The sequence below is a fragment of the Chiloscyllium plagiosum genome, chromosome 18 (assembly GCF_004010195.1).
Source record: "Chiloscyllium plagiosum isolate BGI_BamShark_2017 chromosome 18, ASM401019v2, whole genome shotgun sequence".
Lineage (NCBI taxonomy): Eukaryota > Metazoa > Chordata > Chondrichthyes > Orectolobiformes > Hemiscylliidae > Chiloscyllium > Chiloscyllium plagiosum.
In genome coordinates, this window is record NC_057727.1 from 59,883,222 (window position 1) to 59,898,882 (window position 15,661).

At 41.2% G+C, this 15,661-nt stretch overlaps 1 protein-coding gene across 3 annotated transcripts in view; it reads left to right on the forward strand.

Moving 5' to 3' along the window:
* The window catches only part of LOC122559112 (transcriptional regulator QRICH1-like), a 75,667-nt gene extending 72,597 nt beyond the window's left edge, over positions 1-3,070 (forward strand). For all 3 annotated transcript variants that reach the window (XM_043708423.1, XM_043708420.1, XM_043708424.1), the window contains exon 10: positions 583-3,070. In XM_043708423.1, coding sequence (XP_043564358.1) covers positions 583-772 — 190 coding nt within the window. In that variant the 3' untranslated portion in view covers positions 773-3,070. The remainder of the gene's footprint in view (positions 1-582) is intronic.
* Positions 3,071-15,661: the final 12,591 nt, after the last annotated feature.

The following is a 15,661-nucleotide window of genomic DNA, read 5'->3' on the forward strand; positions in this document are numbered from 1 at the left end:
CATGAAAATCAAATGGGTTTTTTAATTGTTGCCTTTAGGTTAGCTTTTTATCTGGATCTTTTATTGAATACATACTTAGCTCTGTGCCATTTGAACCCATGTCATGAGAACATTACTGAGCTGAAAATGTGTTGCTGGAAAAGCGCAGCAGGTCAGGCAGCATCCAAGGAGCAGGAGAATCGATGTTTCGGGCATGAGTCCTTCTTCAGGACCCGAAACGTCGATTCTCCTGCTCCTTGGATGCTGCCTGACCTGCTGCGCTTTTCCAACCACACATTTTCAGCTCTGATCTCCAGCATCTGCAGCCCTCACTTTCTCTCATGAGAACATTAGCCTTGGCTCCTGGATAACTACGCCAGTGACACCGCCATACACTACCATTTTATCCCCTAATCTTGATACTTATGATCTCCCCTTTCTGGCACTACACTTGTAAATCTATTTTTTGTACTTTGACTCCACTGAGGAAAAGCTCTTATTGCATAGAATGCAGTAGTGCAGTAACCTAGGAGGAAGGTTTGTGTTGAGAGATGTGGGAAGAATTCTGTTTTTCCCAAATAACCAGCAAAAATGTTTGTTTAGTCCCCAGAGTGTGAAGGGCAGAAATGACACCTTCTACCTGACGCCTGAGCCTGTGGTGGCCCCAAACAGCCCGATCTGGTACTCCACCCAACCCATCAATAAGGAGCACATGGAACAAATGTTGACTCGGATTCTGACAGTGCGGGAAATCCAGGAAGCTTTTGCCATAGCTGCTGCGAACCTGCACTAAACCCTGGATGTAAACCAAGGAACTAAATGCACCTTGTGTACTGCGGCAACACAGATTCATCTGCCACAGATTAGTGCAGCTTCAACAGAGTCTTTTGGAAGTTTCAGGAAAATATCATCAGATGTGTATCTGCAGATAATATAGTTTAATCGGGTTTCAATACCAGATACAAGGAATCTGGCAATTACTTTTCTCAGTGGGCAATTTGTTTTTTTTTGTTTTGAACCCATAGCAGCATTTTGTTGGATGCAGAAAATCCTGTCGACATCTGGAAACCCTGTCATGAACTCCCGTCGCAAGGAATGTCAGAACCCTCGGGGAACACCTCATGTGATTGGTGTAAGACAGGCTTGTTATAACATTTCTACCAATTGCTGGCTTTGACTGGGCCTCCACTGAAAGGAATTGGACATGAAAGGGCGAATGAGAAACTGATGAAGGTTTATAAAATTAACAAGTTTTTCAGTACTTAAAAAAAAAAAAATGATGTTTTTAGACAGTGACTAGAACTGAAGACATTTCACACATCTGGCCTTGTGCAGAGGCCTTGACTCCAGGCACAGTGCACAGAGAAATTATTGTAATATACTCGTGTACCATTATAAAGAGACCTTTCTGTTTCTCTGTGTTTCTGTTCTAATAGTCTGTACAACACAGCAAGTAACTCTTTCAGCCTAGGATTATGCAAAGAGATTTTCATTGTCGCAAAATGAAGTACACACATTGGGGAAGAGGGAGGAGCCATCTTGTACTTGTTTCCTGTGTACAGTACACTCATTAGTCAGCTGGCAGTATACTGTTTGCTAAACTTTTCAAAGTGAAATGAAGTCACTTGTCAGGTCAAATAATTTCCACTACTTTCCAATCATCACTTTTAGTCCACTTGATGCTTCTCTTCATTACTGCCATATTTAGGCTAAGGCACTATTGATACCTGAGGATGCTGTAACATTATGACCTGGTAATTTGGCATTAATCCTGGTACTGTATTTGTTGTGATACTTAAATATCACAGTCATGGTGTAAAGATACAGTGACTTTATTTTGGGAAAAAAATTGATTTTATACTTTTTTTGCTAGAAAGGAGATGATTTGTTATTACTATATTGCAATATTTCGAGTGTCACATGATCCCAAATTTGCTGTTTCCCAATTCTGTACAGGGTTGTAAAGTTAAATTGCGATCTTTATCTGCCAATACTGTGAAACTGATCTTGTTGAACATAACTCAATGTAGGAAACAAACTGTCATGATGTTCTTTAGTGGTTTGAACTAAAACAAGGCTTATCTGATCTAGTTTTAGGCATTAGAGTATTTTGGAAATACTGAATGCTATATGATCCACGTTTCAGTTTATGTTCTGAAAAACACGCTTTAGATTGAATGCTTTAATATGGAGCTGAAATCTTGTTTTTCTTAGTTGTTTTGTTCTTGGAATCACTGCATGCTCAGATTCTAGCAGAAGGCGAGTTTGTTTAGTCAAGCAAGGCAACAATTTAGATTATGGTTTTAATACTTAAATGTAAGATTTGGTCATCTATAGTAATACTGTACCTATCCAGCAACACCTTCTGTCAATTAGTTTGGGTATGTGCATCAGATTAAGAGCTCTGAGAGGTTAGGGGTATCCCTGCTGGTTCCCCTTCAATCTGGCAATCTGAGTGCCTTCTGATGCTTCCTGAGCATCTACATTACCAGAGTGGATGGTGATTGCCAATCAGGGAGTCAGGATCTACACAACTAGTGTACTTATTACCAGGAAACATGTGCTGTGCTGCAGTGAGGCACAGAGGTCTTACTGGTACCCTGATTGGATCTGTGGAACATATTTCCAACGTACTGTTCCATGAGTGTTTCTTTAACCTGCCTCTCTCCTGCCCCCCTCTGCTGACTAAATTAATGCTGTTAATTCACAGCAATGTAATTTTCATTCATGTTTTGTGAAAATAAGTCTCTAAATCAAATATAAGGTTTTTTAAGAAAGTGGTGCTTTCAGCTTTAAAAAGAATTATGGTTCTGCACATTGTATTTTGGAGGATGATAGGCTAGCTCAAACTATTTTTTAAATTGAGGTTATTTGATAAAGGAGCTGCTCTTGTAACAGCATATTCCCTGAGCAATCAGCCCTAACTGGGACAAAGCAATGGCTATTTACATCTGCCTCTCTCTTCTGTATAAATGTTTGCATTGCAGATTATTTCCTATTCTGAATTTATTCGGCTTTATATGGAAAGTATAGCTGTTGAGATTGTGATGTGTGCGATATTAAAAGGGTTGAGTTGAAGTTAGTAACAACAGTTGTAATGAAAGTGGGTTTGGAAATGAGACAATCTGTTCCTCTGTCCTGGTTATTCTGACTATTATATGCAAATATCAATTAGCAACTTTCTGATCAAATTATTCAACACACCTTTTTGCTAGTATTTATTGTATCAAGCCCAGCAAACTCAACTGCGAATGTCCACTATGTTTCTATTTAGTTCAGTGGGAGCATCTGCAACTGATTGCCATTCTTCACTTGCCAGCATAGCTCCAGGTACATGCTCTCAGCCTGTATGTAGTTTTATATTTTGGGTTGTTAAAAATCTTGTCTGTTTAAACAATTGTGATCCTAAGGAACTTTCTGTGACTTTATCAAAAGTAACTGCATTCAGTAAGGATACAGCTGGCTTGTTGGAACTTTCAACCCTTTAATCCCAGTTTCAATCTAACTTGAACTGTGCAGCAGGTCAGGCAGCATCAAAGGAACAGGAGAATCGATGTTTTGGGCATAAGCCCTTCTTCGTCGATTCTCCTTCTCCTTTGCTGCCTGACTTGCTGTGCTTTTCCAGCAACATTTCCAGCAATATTTTGGGGCTAATTTTATCTTTCTAAATTCATGATCTACTCAAGCAAAGGAGTTGCTGTTATCTTGGGCAACATTTCCTCCACATTCCTTTATTAGATTTTATCCTGGACAGCTGCGGGGCATTCCTGTGCAGACTATTATGATAAATGCTCCTTTCCATCTCACAACCTGGCACACTGCTGTGAAAGAACACAGCAACAGGAAGAAGAGCATGCTCCATCATTTAATTACATCATAGATCATCTGTGCCTCAACTGCATTTTCTTGCCTTGGTTTTGTTTAATGCCCTTTCTGTAAAATGCCTATTGGTCTCCGTTTTCAAATTCAGTTGACCAAAGCATCTATCATCTACAACCATAATGTTTTTCTAGGGTTGGAGAATGTTCCAGAATTCCCTCCCACTTTGACTCCTGAATGGCCTGGCTCTAATTTGAAGATGTATTCCCTAATTCTTATTCTGGTCTGCTCCACCAGAGGAAATAGAGCTGGTAAAGAAACTGCAAACTGCTGTAATTATATGTCATCAGTTAAATCATCCTAACTTCCCATACGCAAATGAATAGAAGCCTAGGCTATGCAATATGTTCTAATAATTTCACCCTTAACTGATATAATTCCAGTGAATCTGCACCGCACCCCCTCCAAGGACAATATATCCTTCCCATATTATTCCAGAACTGACAGTGCTCCAGATGTTATCTAATCAGTGCTTTGCAAGGCTGTTATATAGTTTTCTTGCCTCAATTGAATTATCTTAGTTTTAAATGGAATCAATCATCTTAAAACAGAGCTAAGAGTGAATACAACAAGCATTGAGGCATTGTCACTAACTGCCAGGAATAAGGAGTAATAGATCAGGTGCTGAAGAGATAACACCTTATGCAGTTTCAGGTCTGATAATAGGACGTGGAACAGGAAAAGTTGCTCACTGCCGTACTCTGGAGTTCCCAATTTCATCCATCTCAAACTTACAGAAATTACATTGAATTATTTGTATTACTAAGTAATTCTTTATATTATAATTACCTTTAAAGCTCTTGAAACTTCCCAAATCACTAGAACTTTCATTTAATATCCCAGCATTCCTGGCTGAGAGGATAGCTATCCACCTTTGTTTTTGTATCTAACTTATTACTGCTGGTCAGAGACACTTCAAAGGAGATTTGTTTTCTGAGTATTCTGTTTTGTTTCTGCCCTTGCAAAAACACACTCCTGCCCACATACCAGTCCTTTCCAAGCATGTGAATCATCTGATCCTAGTCCTTCATTTGTCACAACAGTTACTAGGAGATTGAGTGTTGTCTGGGGCAATTCCTCTTTCCTCTCTTTACCATATCTCTTTCCACCCCATTCCAATCCCATCTCCTTGTAGCAGGAAGCCGCTGTATCATGACATGCTAATCTCCATGAGCCCCTTCAGTCACTTCACTGACAAATCATGTGGCCTGATGTCTGATCCTGTATTTGGAGATTTATGAAGAGCAGCAGTAAGCAGATGAACCAATAACCTTAGCTTCCAAGAATAATTCAGTATCACTTTCAAAGTGTGTCCTCATTTCTGGTTTTCCTAGGTCTAGCTCTTGAAACATGTCACCATCTCTCAGTCTGCATGGAGAGGGTGTCGAGACCAAGGTGGGTTCTGTAATTTTTTTAAATTAAAAGGGAAGAGTTAAAAACATTGTACAATGTTCTTTTTGCTTATTTTACTCTTGTGATACAGTTTCAAGTATTTTGAATAAAGTTAAATGCGATTAAATGCTTTTCTAAAAAAGCAATAAGTTTGTAGAAAATTATATGTATATTTAGGGTTTTGTCCCTCAACAATCTCTCGTATGGACTCCATGTAATGTTCCATCATTTAACTTTTGTTCTCTGTTTTCTTTGTCGGTTTAATGTATCAATCTTGCCTCCTTTTAGTTGAATGGTCATCTTCTCTAAGTTGCCACTAAATCAGAAAATCCAATTCTGATTTTGTGATTCATGCTGCCACAAATTCAGAAATTAGTTCATAATCTTCGTGCATTTCTTGTTGAAATTCAGAGTTTCAGGAACATCTGGATATTTTCTGCTGCAGCTGATACATTGTTGTCAGTAGAACTAACCCAGTATACCTGCCTCAGCAATATCTTACTCCAATAACTTAATACAGGTAAACCTCGATTACTGCAGTAGTTACAAATCATGAAAATCACTAGGTTAATTGCAATCGCATGTTCAAAACACTTTTTACTGGAGAAACACGGGGGCAGCACGGTGGCTCAGTGGTTAGCACTGCTGCCTCACAGCACTAGGGGTCCCAGGTTCTATTCCAGCCTGAGGCGCCTGTCTGTGTGGAGTTTGCACATTCTGCCCGTGTCTGTGTGGGTTTCCTCCGGTTTCCTCCCACAGTCCAAAGATGTGCAGGTCAGGTGAATTGGCCATGCTAAATTGCCCATAGAGTCAGGTGTATTAATCAGAGGAAAATGGGTCTGGATGGGTTAGTCTTCAGAGGGTCGGTGTGAACTGGTTGGGCCGAAGGGCCTGTTTCCACACTGTAGGGAATCTAATCTAAACACATCGAAATGTTTGGGATACATTTCAAGAGAATCAAACTAGTATAGAAGACAAGGCAATGTTGATATCAAACACCAAACTAGATATGAAAGTATGCAAAAAAGAATTTTTAACATTTCTTGCCTCTTTTCCAAGACGGTTTATTGGGGGTGTAAGGCTGTGGTTCTTCTGACTTAGATGCTGCTCTGAAAGTTAAGGATCATCTGGCTGCTCTTTTTTGCTTTGGAGGTGGTGGTTTGAGTGTCCTTTGGGGTGGGTGGTAGTATTTACCCAACCTTTACTGATGCAGACAATGGCCAAAATGAGCTGAACGAACAGAAAATTGCCCAGGAATATGGATTTTTTATTTTAAATGCATTTATTCCTTCACGCTGGTGCAAGTGTGGTAAAAATCACATTGCCATAAATCGGCCACTTGTCTTTGGAATGATGGAAAGTAATATAAAAACTACTATGGAGAAACCATGGTAATTGAGGATGATCTATAGCTTTTACTTTTGCTTTCCCCCATCCAAAGTGGACAAACGTGACCTTTCTGTTTTTCACTACAGCAAAATGGGTGGATTGATGTAGTTTTGTGCTGTGAATTTGTGAACTAGACCTGCCTACAGCTCTCTTTAAAATAGTTGATTAACTGGTTGAGACTTACTCATCAATAATGTCATGTCATTTAAGACGTATTTGAGGATTTTCGTTAAGTACTCAATTTGGAATCATGATGAGGAATCTCCATTCAAGCTCTCAGAATACTGACAGGCCTGGATAGAGAGGACGGGGAGAAGATGTTTCCACTAGTGGGAGGAACTAGGACCTGAGAGCACAGCCTCGGAGTGAAGGAATGACCATTTGGAACTGAGATGAGGAGGAATTTCTTCAGCCAGTGGGTGATGAATCTGGAATTTGTTGCTGCAGAGGACTGTGGAGGCCAATCATTGAGTGATATTGAGACACAGGTTCTTAATTAGTAGATGGATCAGAGGTTACATCATGAAGGCAGGAGAAATGTACCAGTCTTGATTGAATGGTGGAGTAGACCCAATGGGCCATATGGCCTAATTCTTCTGCTCTATGTTATGGTTTTATGATATATATTCTTAATGCACCATCATCAGCATTGGGACATGATGGTAGTTTGAACTGTGCCAGGTGAATCAACCAGAAGGTGAAAATTCTTCACTCGGTGAAAATCATGGCCTACAAGCGGGAGGACCAACAAAAGACAAGCCTCTGATGAAATGATATACAAATTCTATTCTCTTTGGTTATTCTGCTGATGTTTATCTTGGTGCAACTTTGCCCGTTTAAACCTTTATTGAACTGCTCTGCCTTGGCCATCTGTTGTCATAATTATCCTTTCTCCATCAATATCCTCTTGCAACAAATTTGTTTCCTGGCTCAAATTATGAATGTGTTTTGATGCTAAATGCAAGTTAACTAGCTTTAAATGGAAGCTGGGCTCACTGCCCATCTTACCATTTTATTTTGCTTAAATCCCTATGTATCTAGACTGTGCTTCTCCACTGCTCCATACCAACTGCTGTGTTTCTGATCATTTATCCAGCTGGTTAATTTATTACAAAACCACTTCTTTCTTATAGCTTATTCTCCCTGCCACTGTTAACTCTTGAGCTTGTGATTGTGTTACTGGTTTTTCAGCTACAGAGTCCAGACTGAAGTCCATTTTTCCGGTGCTTCTCAATGATAACTTCCAATTATCCCACTGTTCATTGTCAGCAATTAATTTTAGCATGATACTTCAATCTTTATTTCCAAGGAAATACTTTCAGCAGCATGCTCTGGCACCACCTGTCAAATAGTCTCTGGTCTCACTTGAACTGCAGCTCTGCCTATTAAGGAGGTGCAGGAGCAGAGAGGACCTGGCTATCTGTGTCATTAAAGGTGGTGGGACCGATAGAGCTGTTAATAAAATATACAGTATTCTAGCCTTCATTAATGGGGCCAAAGAGCACAAGAACAGGTAAGCTACACTGAACCTGTACACGTCACTGGTTGGACCTCAGCTGAATATTGTGCACACTTTTAGATGCTACACTTTTCACAGTGATCATTTTCAAGACTGGGGTACAAGGATACACAGGTCCCTTTGTAAATCAACGTTTTCCAGTTTAACACAATTTAAGTACTAACCCGTCAAAATAGAAACTTCACTCTTAACTACTTTATACTGCATCTGTATTTGCCACTCAGGCAAGTGCCACAAAGCCTTTTCACATGCTCCTCACCATTCTCACTCCCATCCAATTTTGTATGAGCAAATTTGGAAATGTTGCATTTAATTTTTCCTTTTTTCAGGTACTTTACCCTTTTTAGAGTCATAGCGATTATACAGAACAGAAACAGACCCTTCGGTCCAACTTGTCCATGCTGACCAGATATCCTAACCTAATCTAGATCCATTTGCCAGCACTTGGCCCATATCCCTCTAAAAGTGTGAGGTAGTTCACTTTGGAAGAAGTAACAGGAATGCAGAATACTGGACTAATGGTAAAATTCTTGGCAGTATAGATGAACAGCGAGATCTGTGTCCTGGTGCATAAATCCCTGAAAGTTACCAAGAGTTGTTAAGGCATATGGTGTGTTGGTGTTTATTGGTAGGAGGATTGAGTTTCAGAGCCACAAGGTCATGCTGCAGCTATACAAGACACTGGTAAAGCCACGAGGAGAAAGTGAGGACTGCAGATGCTGGAGATCAGAGCTGAAAATGTGTTGCTGGAAAAGCGCAGCAGGTCAGGCAGCATCCAAGGAGCAGGAGAATCGACGTTTCTGGCATGAGCCCTTTTTCAGGAAGGGCTGGTAAAGCCACACCTGGAGTATTACAGTGACCGGAACTGCATGTGTTATAGGAAATATGTGGAAGCTTTGGAATGGGTTCAGAGGAGATTTACTAGGATGTTGCCTGGTATGGAAGGAAGGTCTTACGAGGAAAGGCTGACGAGGAAAGGCTGAGGAAACTGAGGCTGTTTTCATTCGAGATAAGGTTGAGAGGTGATCTAATCGAAACATATAAGATAATCAATGTTAGGGTGTACAGTAAGAGCCTTTTTCCTCGGCTGGTGAAGGCTAACACGGGGGACATAGCTTTAAATTGAGGGGTGGCAGATTTAAGACAGATATTAGGGGTAGTTTCTTCGCTCAGGGTAGTAGGGGCATGATTGTAATAGCAATAGACTCTCCAACGTTAAGGGCATTTAAATGGGCATTGGACATACATGTGGATAATAATGGAATGGTGTAAGATGAGCATCAGATTATTTTTGGAGGTTGGCGCAAATCAAGGGCCGAAGGGCCTGTACTGCGATGTAACATTCTATGTCAACCCTTCAATCATGTACCCATCCAAATGCCTCTTAAATGCTGTAATTGTACCAGCCCCCGCCACTTCCTTTGAGCTCATTCCATACATGCACCACCCTCTGCGTGAAAACATTGTCCTTTTAGGTCCCTTTTATATCATTTTCCACTCACCCTAAACCGACGTCCTCTAGTTCTGGACTCCTCTATCCCAGGGAAAAGACCTTGACCATGCTCCTCATGATTTTATAAACCTCTATAAGGTCACCCCTCAGCCTCCGATGCTCCAGGAAAAACAGCCCCAGCCTATTGAGTCTCTACCTACAGCTCAACCTTGGCAGCATCCATGTAAATCTTTTCTGAGCCCTTTCAAGTTTCACAACATCCTTTCACTCGGAAGGAGACCAAAATTGCATGCAATATTCCAAAAGTGGCCTAACCGATGTCCTGTATAGCCCCAGGACCTTACCATTAAATGTATAAGTCCTGCTCTGATTTGCTTTTCCAAAATGCAGCACCTCACATTCATCTAAATTTAAACTCCAACTGCCACTCCTCAGCCCATTGGCCCATCTGAGGTAACCTTCTTCACTGTGCATTACACTTGCAATTTTGGTGTCATCTGCAAACTTACAATATCTACATTCACATCCAAATCATAAATGACAAAAAGCAGTGGACCCAACACTGATCCTTGTGGCACTCCACTAGTCATAGGCCTCCAGTCTGAAAAACAACCCTCCAGCACCATCCCCTCTCTTTTACTTTCAAGCCAGTTCTATATTCAAATGGCTAGTTCTCCCTGTATTCCATGAGATCTAACCTTGCTCACCAGTCTCCTGTGAGGAACCTTGTCGAAAGCCTTACTGAAGTCCACATAGCTCACATCTACTGCTCTGCCCTCATCAATTCTCTTTGCTACTTCAAAAAATTCAATCAAGTTTGTGAGACATGACTTGTTAGGCACAAAGCCATGCTGACTATCCTTAATCAGTCCTTACCTTTCAAAATACATGTAAATCCTGTCCCTCTGGATTCCGTCAAACAACTTGCCCCCACCACTGATGTCAGGTTCACCGGTCTATAGTTCTCTGGCTTGTCCTTACCGCCTTTCTTAAACAGTGGCACCACGTTAGCCAACCTCCAGTCTTCTATCATCTCACCTGTGACTATCGATGATACAAATATCTCAGTAAGAGGCCCAACAATCACTTTCCTAGCTTCCCACGGATATCTAAAGTACTGATCAGGTCCTGGGGATTTATCTACTTTTATGCATTTCAAGACATACTGCACCACCACCTCCTATAATATGGACATTTTTCAAGATGTCTCCATTTATTTTTCATGTGAAATTGCAATGATTATAATTTGAAGTCAGGATGGTGTGTGACTTGGATATACCTTGCAGGTAGTGGTGTTAGCATGTAATTGCTGCCCTGGCCTCCTAGGTCTTGATGACGTACTGCAGTGCATCTCCTAGAGATGGTATACATGTCCCTGTGTTGGTGGAGGGACTGCATGTTGAGGTGCCTGGTACTGAGCTTTGAGTATTTTTGGAGCTGCACCCATCCAGGCAAACAGATATTTCCACCACATTCCTCACTTGTGTTTGCTAGATGCTGGACAGGCTGTGGAGACTACAGAGGTGAGTTGCACTCCTGCCATCTAGAATCCTCATGCTTTACCATTCTCACATGCTATATTGACTCTCTGTAAAGCAATTAATTTAGTCCCATTCTGCTGCTCCAACTCCATCATAAAGCTCTTTGGATGCTGTTAGTTTCAGTAATATTCAGCTTTAGAACGTAGAATGATACAGCACAGGGACACACCTTACCATTTCTGTGCCAACCATGATGTCATTCTAATCTAATACCACTTACCTGCACATGGTCTGTATCCTTTTATTCCCTGTTCACATGCCTCTCTAAATGCCTCTTAAACATTGCTATTTTGATATATCTAGATTACCCATATCCCCCTAAACCCTACCTATTCATATACCCAAATGCTGGCAAATGGGACTAGATTTATTTAGGATATCTGGTCAGTATGGACGAGTTGGACCGAAGTGTCTGTTTCTGTCCTGGATATCTCTGATTCTATCTGCTTCTACCACCTCCCCTGGTAGACAGTCCGGGTACCTGCCAGCCTCTTGGGGGGAAAAAAACTTGCCTCTCACTTCTCCTTTAAACTTTCCTCCTCATCTTAACATACGCTATTAATATTTGACTTTTCCACCGTAGGGAAAAGACAGACCATCCACATTAGCCATACCTCACATAATTTTATATATTTCTACCAGGTCGCCCCTCCGCCTCCACTCTTGTGAAAACAATCAGTGTTTGTCCAATCTCTCCTTATAGCTGCTCCACTTCAATCCAGGCAACACACTGGTAAGCCTCTTGCACCCTTCTAAAGCCTCCATATCCAACCTATAGCATGGGGTCCAGAACTGCATACAATATTTCAAATGTGGCCTAACTAAAGTTTTATAATGTGATACAGTTAAGAATAACCAATAAATGCTGGCCTAGCCACCAGTGCCCTCATGTTGTGAATGAATTAAAACATACAGATGTAATATGACTTGCCAACTTTTATACTCCATGTCCTGACTGATGAAGGCAAGCATGCCATTTGCCTTTACCACCTTCTCCACCTGTATTGCCACTTTCAGGAAGCTATGGACTTGCACCCCAAGATCTCTCTCTTTAAATACTTCTAAGGGTTCTGCCATTTACTGTATACTTTTCTCTTGCATTTGACCTCCAATAATGCATCACTTCACACTTAGAGTCAGAGAGATGTACAGCACGAAAACAGACCCTTCGGTCCAACTTTTCTCACAGTTGACCACCTCCTCTCGGCTTGTGTCCCACTGGGTGGGATTGTACTTTGGTTCTGTTCTTTATTGATTTTAATCAGTGAATCCCCTGCAATGGCTTGTTTTCATTTCTGCATAAGATTCCTCGGGGGCTTGACAGGATAGATGTAGACAACTAGTTTCTATTTCTGGGGGAAACTGGGATCAGTGAGCATAATCTCAGTAATGGATCATTCATATAGGACCAGAGATTAGGAGGCATTTCTTCTTTTGAGGGGGGTGGTGAATCTGTGGAGTTCTTTACCATAGAGGGCTGTTGAGGCTCCGTCATTAATGTTATTCAAGGTGGATAGGCAGGTGTTTAATGAGTAACAGAATTGAGGGTTATGCCGATAAGATAGGAATGTGAAATGGATTATCAGATCAACCATGATTTTGTTGCATGGAGAGCAGATTCTACGGGCTGAATGGCCTATTTCTCCTACATCCTATGGTCTTGTCACTCGTGTTTGACATCGCAGAGGATTTCACGTTTATCTTTAGGATTTCCTGATCACTTTTTTTTCTTGAATGATTAATCAAAATGGTTTGATGATAAAACAGGACTGGTTTGTTTGTGTTCAATTTAAACTTTTGTAACAGTGGTTTGTTTGAGCTCCTTCTCTGGGTCAGTCAATGATTGCTAGGTAGTGTAGGTCAAATGATTAAGTGTTGAATTCATCTGTCTGTTTACAATTATACACTAGTTTCCAGCAGTATGCTTGGGTCCTTTATGAACTGTAACTGTGCTGTTGGTCATTGTTGAGTGGAACAACCATACCTGGTTTAAAAATAAATCCTATTATTTTGACCAGTTTTTTTTTGTTCCATGTAAACAGGATCAAGTTTCAAACTTGCAAGTATATTTTACAGATGGCAAGATCAGTATTTAAGTTTGTAGAGTAAGCCAGTTTCAGTAGCGATGGGTCTTCAAGGTGAATAAGGATCAGTGGCTAGGCAAATAATGCTTCTCAACTAAGCCAGCAGCTGGGAGGTTCTGCTCCTATCAAGAGTTCTACAGACTGAACATTTTGCGAAAGGAATTTGTCAGAAGTTATGGAAAAAGCTTAAGCAAGAATACAATAGGACAAGGAGTGGGGACAGACCATTTGACTTTTCAGGATCATGGCTGAAACAAGCAGAGAAACCCAGCAGAGCTGGAGTTGCGATGGTGAGAACCAGCTTGCTTGTGGCTAATCCTGGGTTTCAACTGAACTTCCATGACTGGCCAATGCAGTTATAGAGAAATGCACAGGTGGTTCAATGAGTTTTGAGAAGATCTGTTGCTCAGGCTGAGGCTCTGGATGTAAGTTTGCTCGCTGAGCTAGAGGGTTCATTTCCAGACCTTTCATCACCATACTAGGTAACATCAGTCCCAGTGAGCCTCTGGTGAAGCACTGGCAATATGGCCCGCTTTTTATTTGTGTTTAGGGTTCCTTGGATTGGTAATGCCATTTCCTGTAATGTCACTTCCTGTTCTTTCTCTCAGGGGTGGTAAATGGGATTCAAGTCAGTCTTTGTTGATAGAGTTCTGGTTGGGCTGCTATGCCTCTTGGAATTCTCGCACGTGTCTCTGTTCGGCTTGTCCTAGGATGGATGTATAGTCCCAGTTGAAGTGGTGTCCTTCCTGATCTGTATGTAAAGATACTAGTGAGAGTGGGTCATGTCTTTTTGTGGCTAGTTGATGCTCATGTATCCTGGTGGCTAGTTTTCTGCCTGTTTGTCCAATGTAGTGTTTGTTACAGTTCTTACAAGGTATTTTGTAAATCAACTAGCCATAGAAAGACGTGACCCATTCTCACTAGTATCCTTACAGGAAAGATACCACTTCGATTGGGACAAACTTCCATCCTAGGACAAGCCAAACAAAGACACGCACGAGAATTCCTAGAAGCATGGCATTCTCAACAAACACACTGACTTGGATCCCATTTACTACTCCCTGAGAAAAAGAACAGGAAATGACATCACCACAGGAAATGACATCACCACATCCAAGGAACCCAAAACACACACATAAAAAGCGGGCTATAGCTGTGCTTCACCAGAGGCTTACTGATGACATTACCTAGTATGGTAATGAATTGTTTGAAAATGAACTTTCCAATTCAGTGAGCAAACTTACATCCAGAGGTGGTCACTCAGTTTACCCCAGCTTGGGATCCTCTTGACCTGGGATCCAGACGCATCTTCCAGGTGAAGCAGTGTTTTACCTGCACTTCAGTCAATCTAGTCTACTGTATTCACTGCTCACAATGTAGTCTCGGAGTCATACAGCATCGAAACAGACCCTTCAGTCCAGCCAGTCTATGCTGACCATTATCCCAAACTAAACCAGTCCCACCTACCTGTGCTTGGTCCCTATTCCTCCAAATATTTCTTATTTATGTAGTTATCCAAATGTCTTTTAAATGTAACTGTACCCATATCCACCACTTCCTCTGGACGTTCATTCCACATACAAACCATTTTTTAAAGCCCCTCTTTTTACGTGCTAAATACAGTTAAATATCCATTTAGAATATGATCCATCTTCTGTCCATATGTAGTTGGCCTTGTTGATTTTTAAGGGGGCCCTAGTCTCTCTCTCATTATTCTTTTGCCCTTGATGTACCTTTGTAGAATGTCTTTGGATTCTTCTTAGCTTTGGCACAGAAGGTGCTATCTCATTCCCTTTTTTACCCCTCAAATTCCCATATGTATTGATTCTCACCTCCCCCTCCCCGCCCATTACTCCTCAAAGGCTTCACTTGATTCCAGATGTATATACTGTTTGTGATAAATGCCTCCTTTTTCTTAACCAGAGCTTCTATCCATAGTTATCTAGCGGTTCCTAGTCTCTGCCAGTTTTGCCCTTCACACTGGCAGGAGCATGCTGTTCCTGAACTCTTGTTATCTTCCTTGTGAAGTTATGATGTGGAGGACACTGGGTTGGACAAAGTTTCAATCCCCCACCACCAGGTTACTGTCCAACAGGTTCATTTGGAAGCACTAGATTTCAGGGCACTGCTCCTTTATCAGGTGGTTGTGGAGTATAGGATCATACCACACAGTATTTATAGATATAAATGATTTGGATGTGAGCATGAGAGGTACGGTAAGTAAGTTTGCAGATGGTACCAAAATTGGAGGTGTAGTGGACAGCGAAGAGGGTTACCTCAGATTACAACAGGATCTTGACCAAATGGGCCAATGGGCTGAGAAGTGGCAGATGGAGTTTAATTCAGATAAATGCGAGGTGCTGCATTTTGGGAAAGCAAATCTTAGCAGGACTTATACACTTAATGGTAAGGTCCTAGGGAGTGT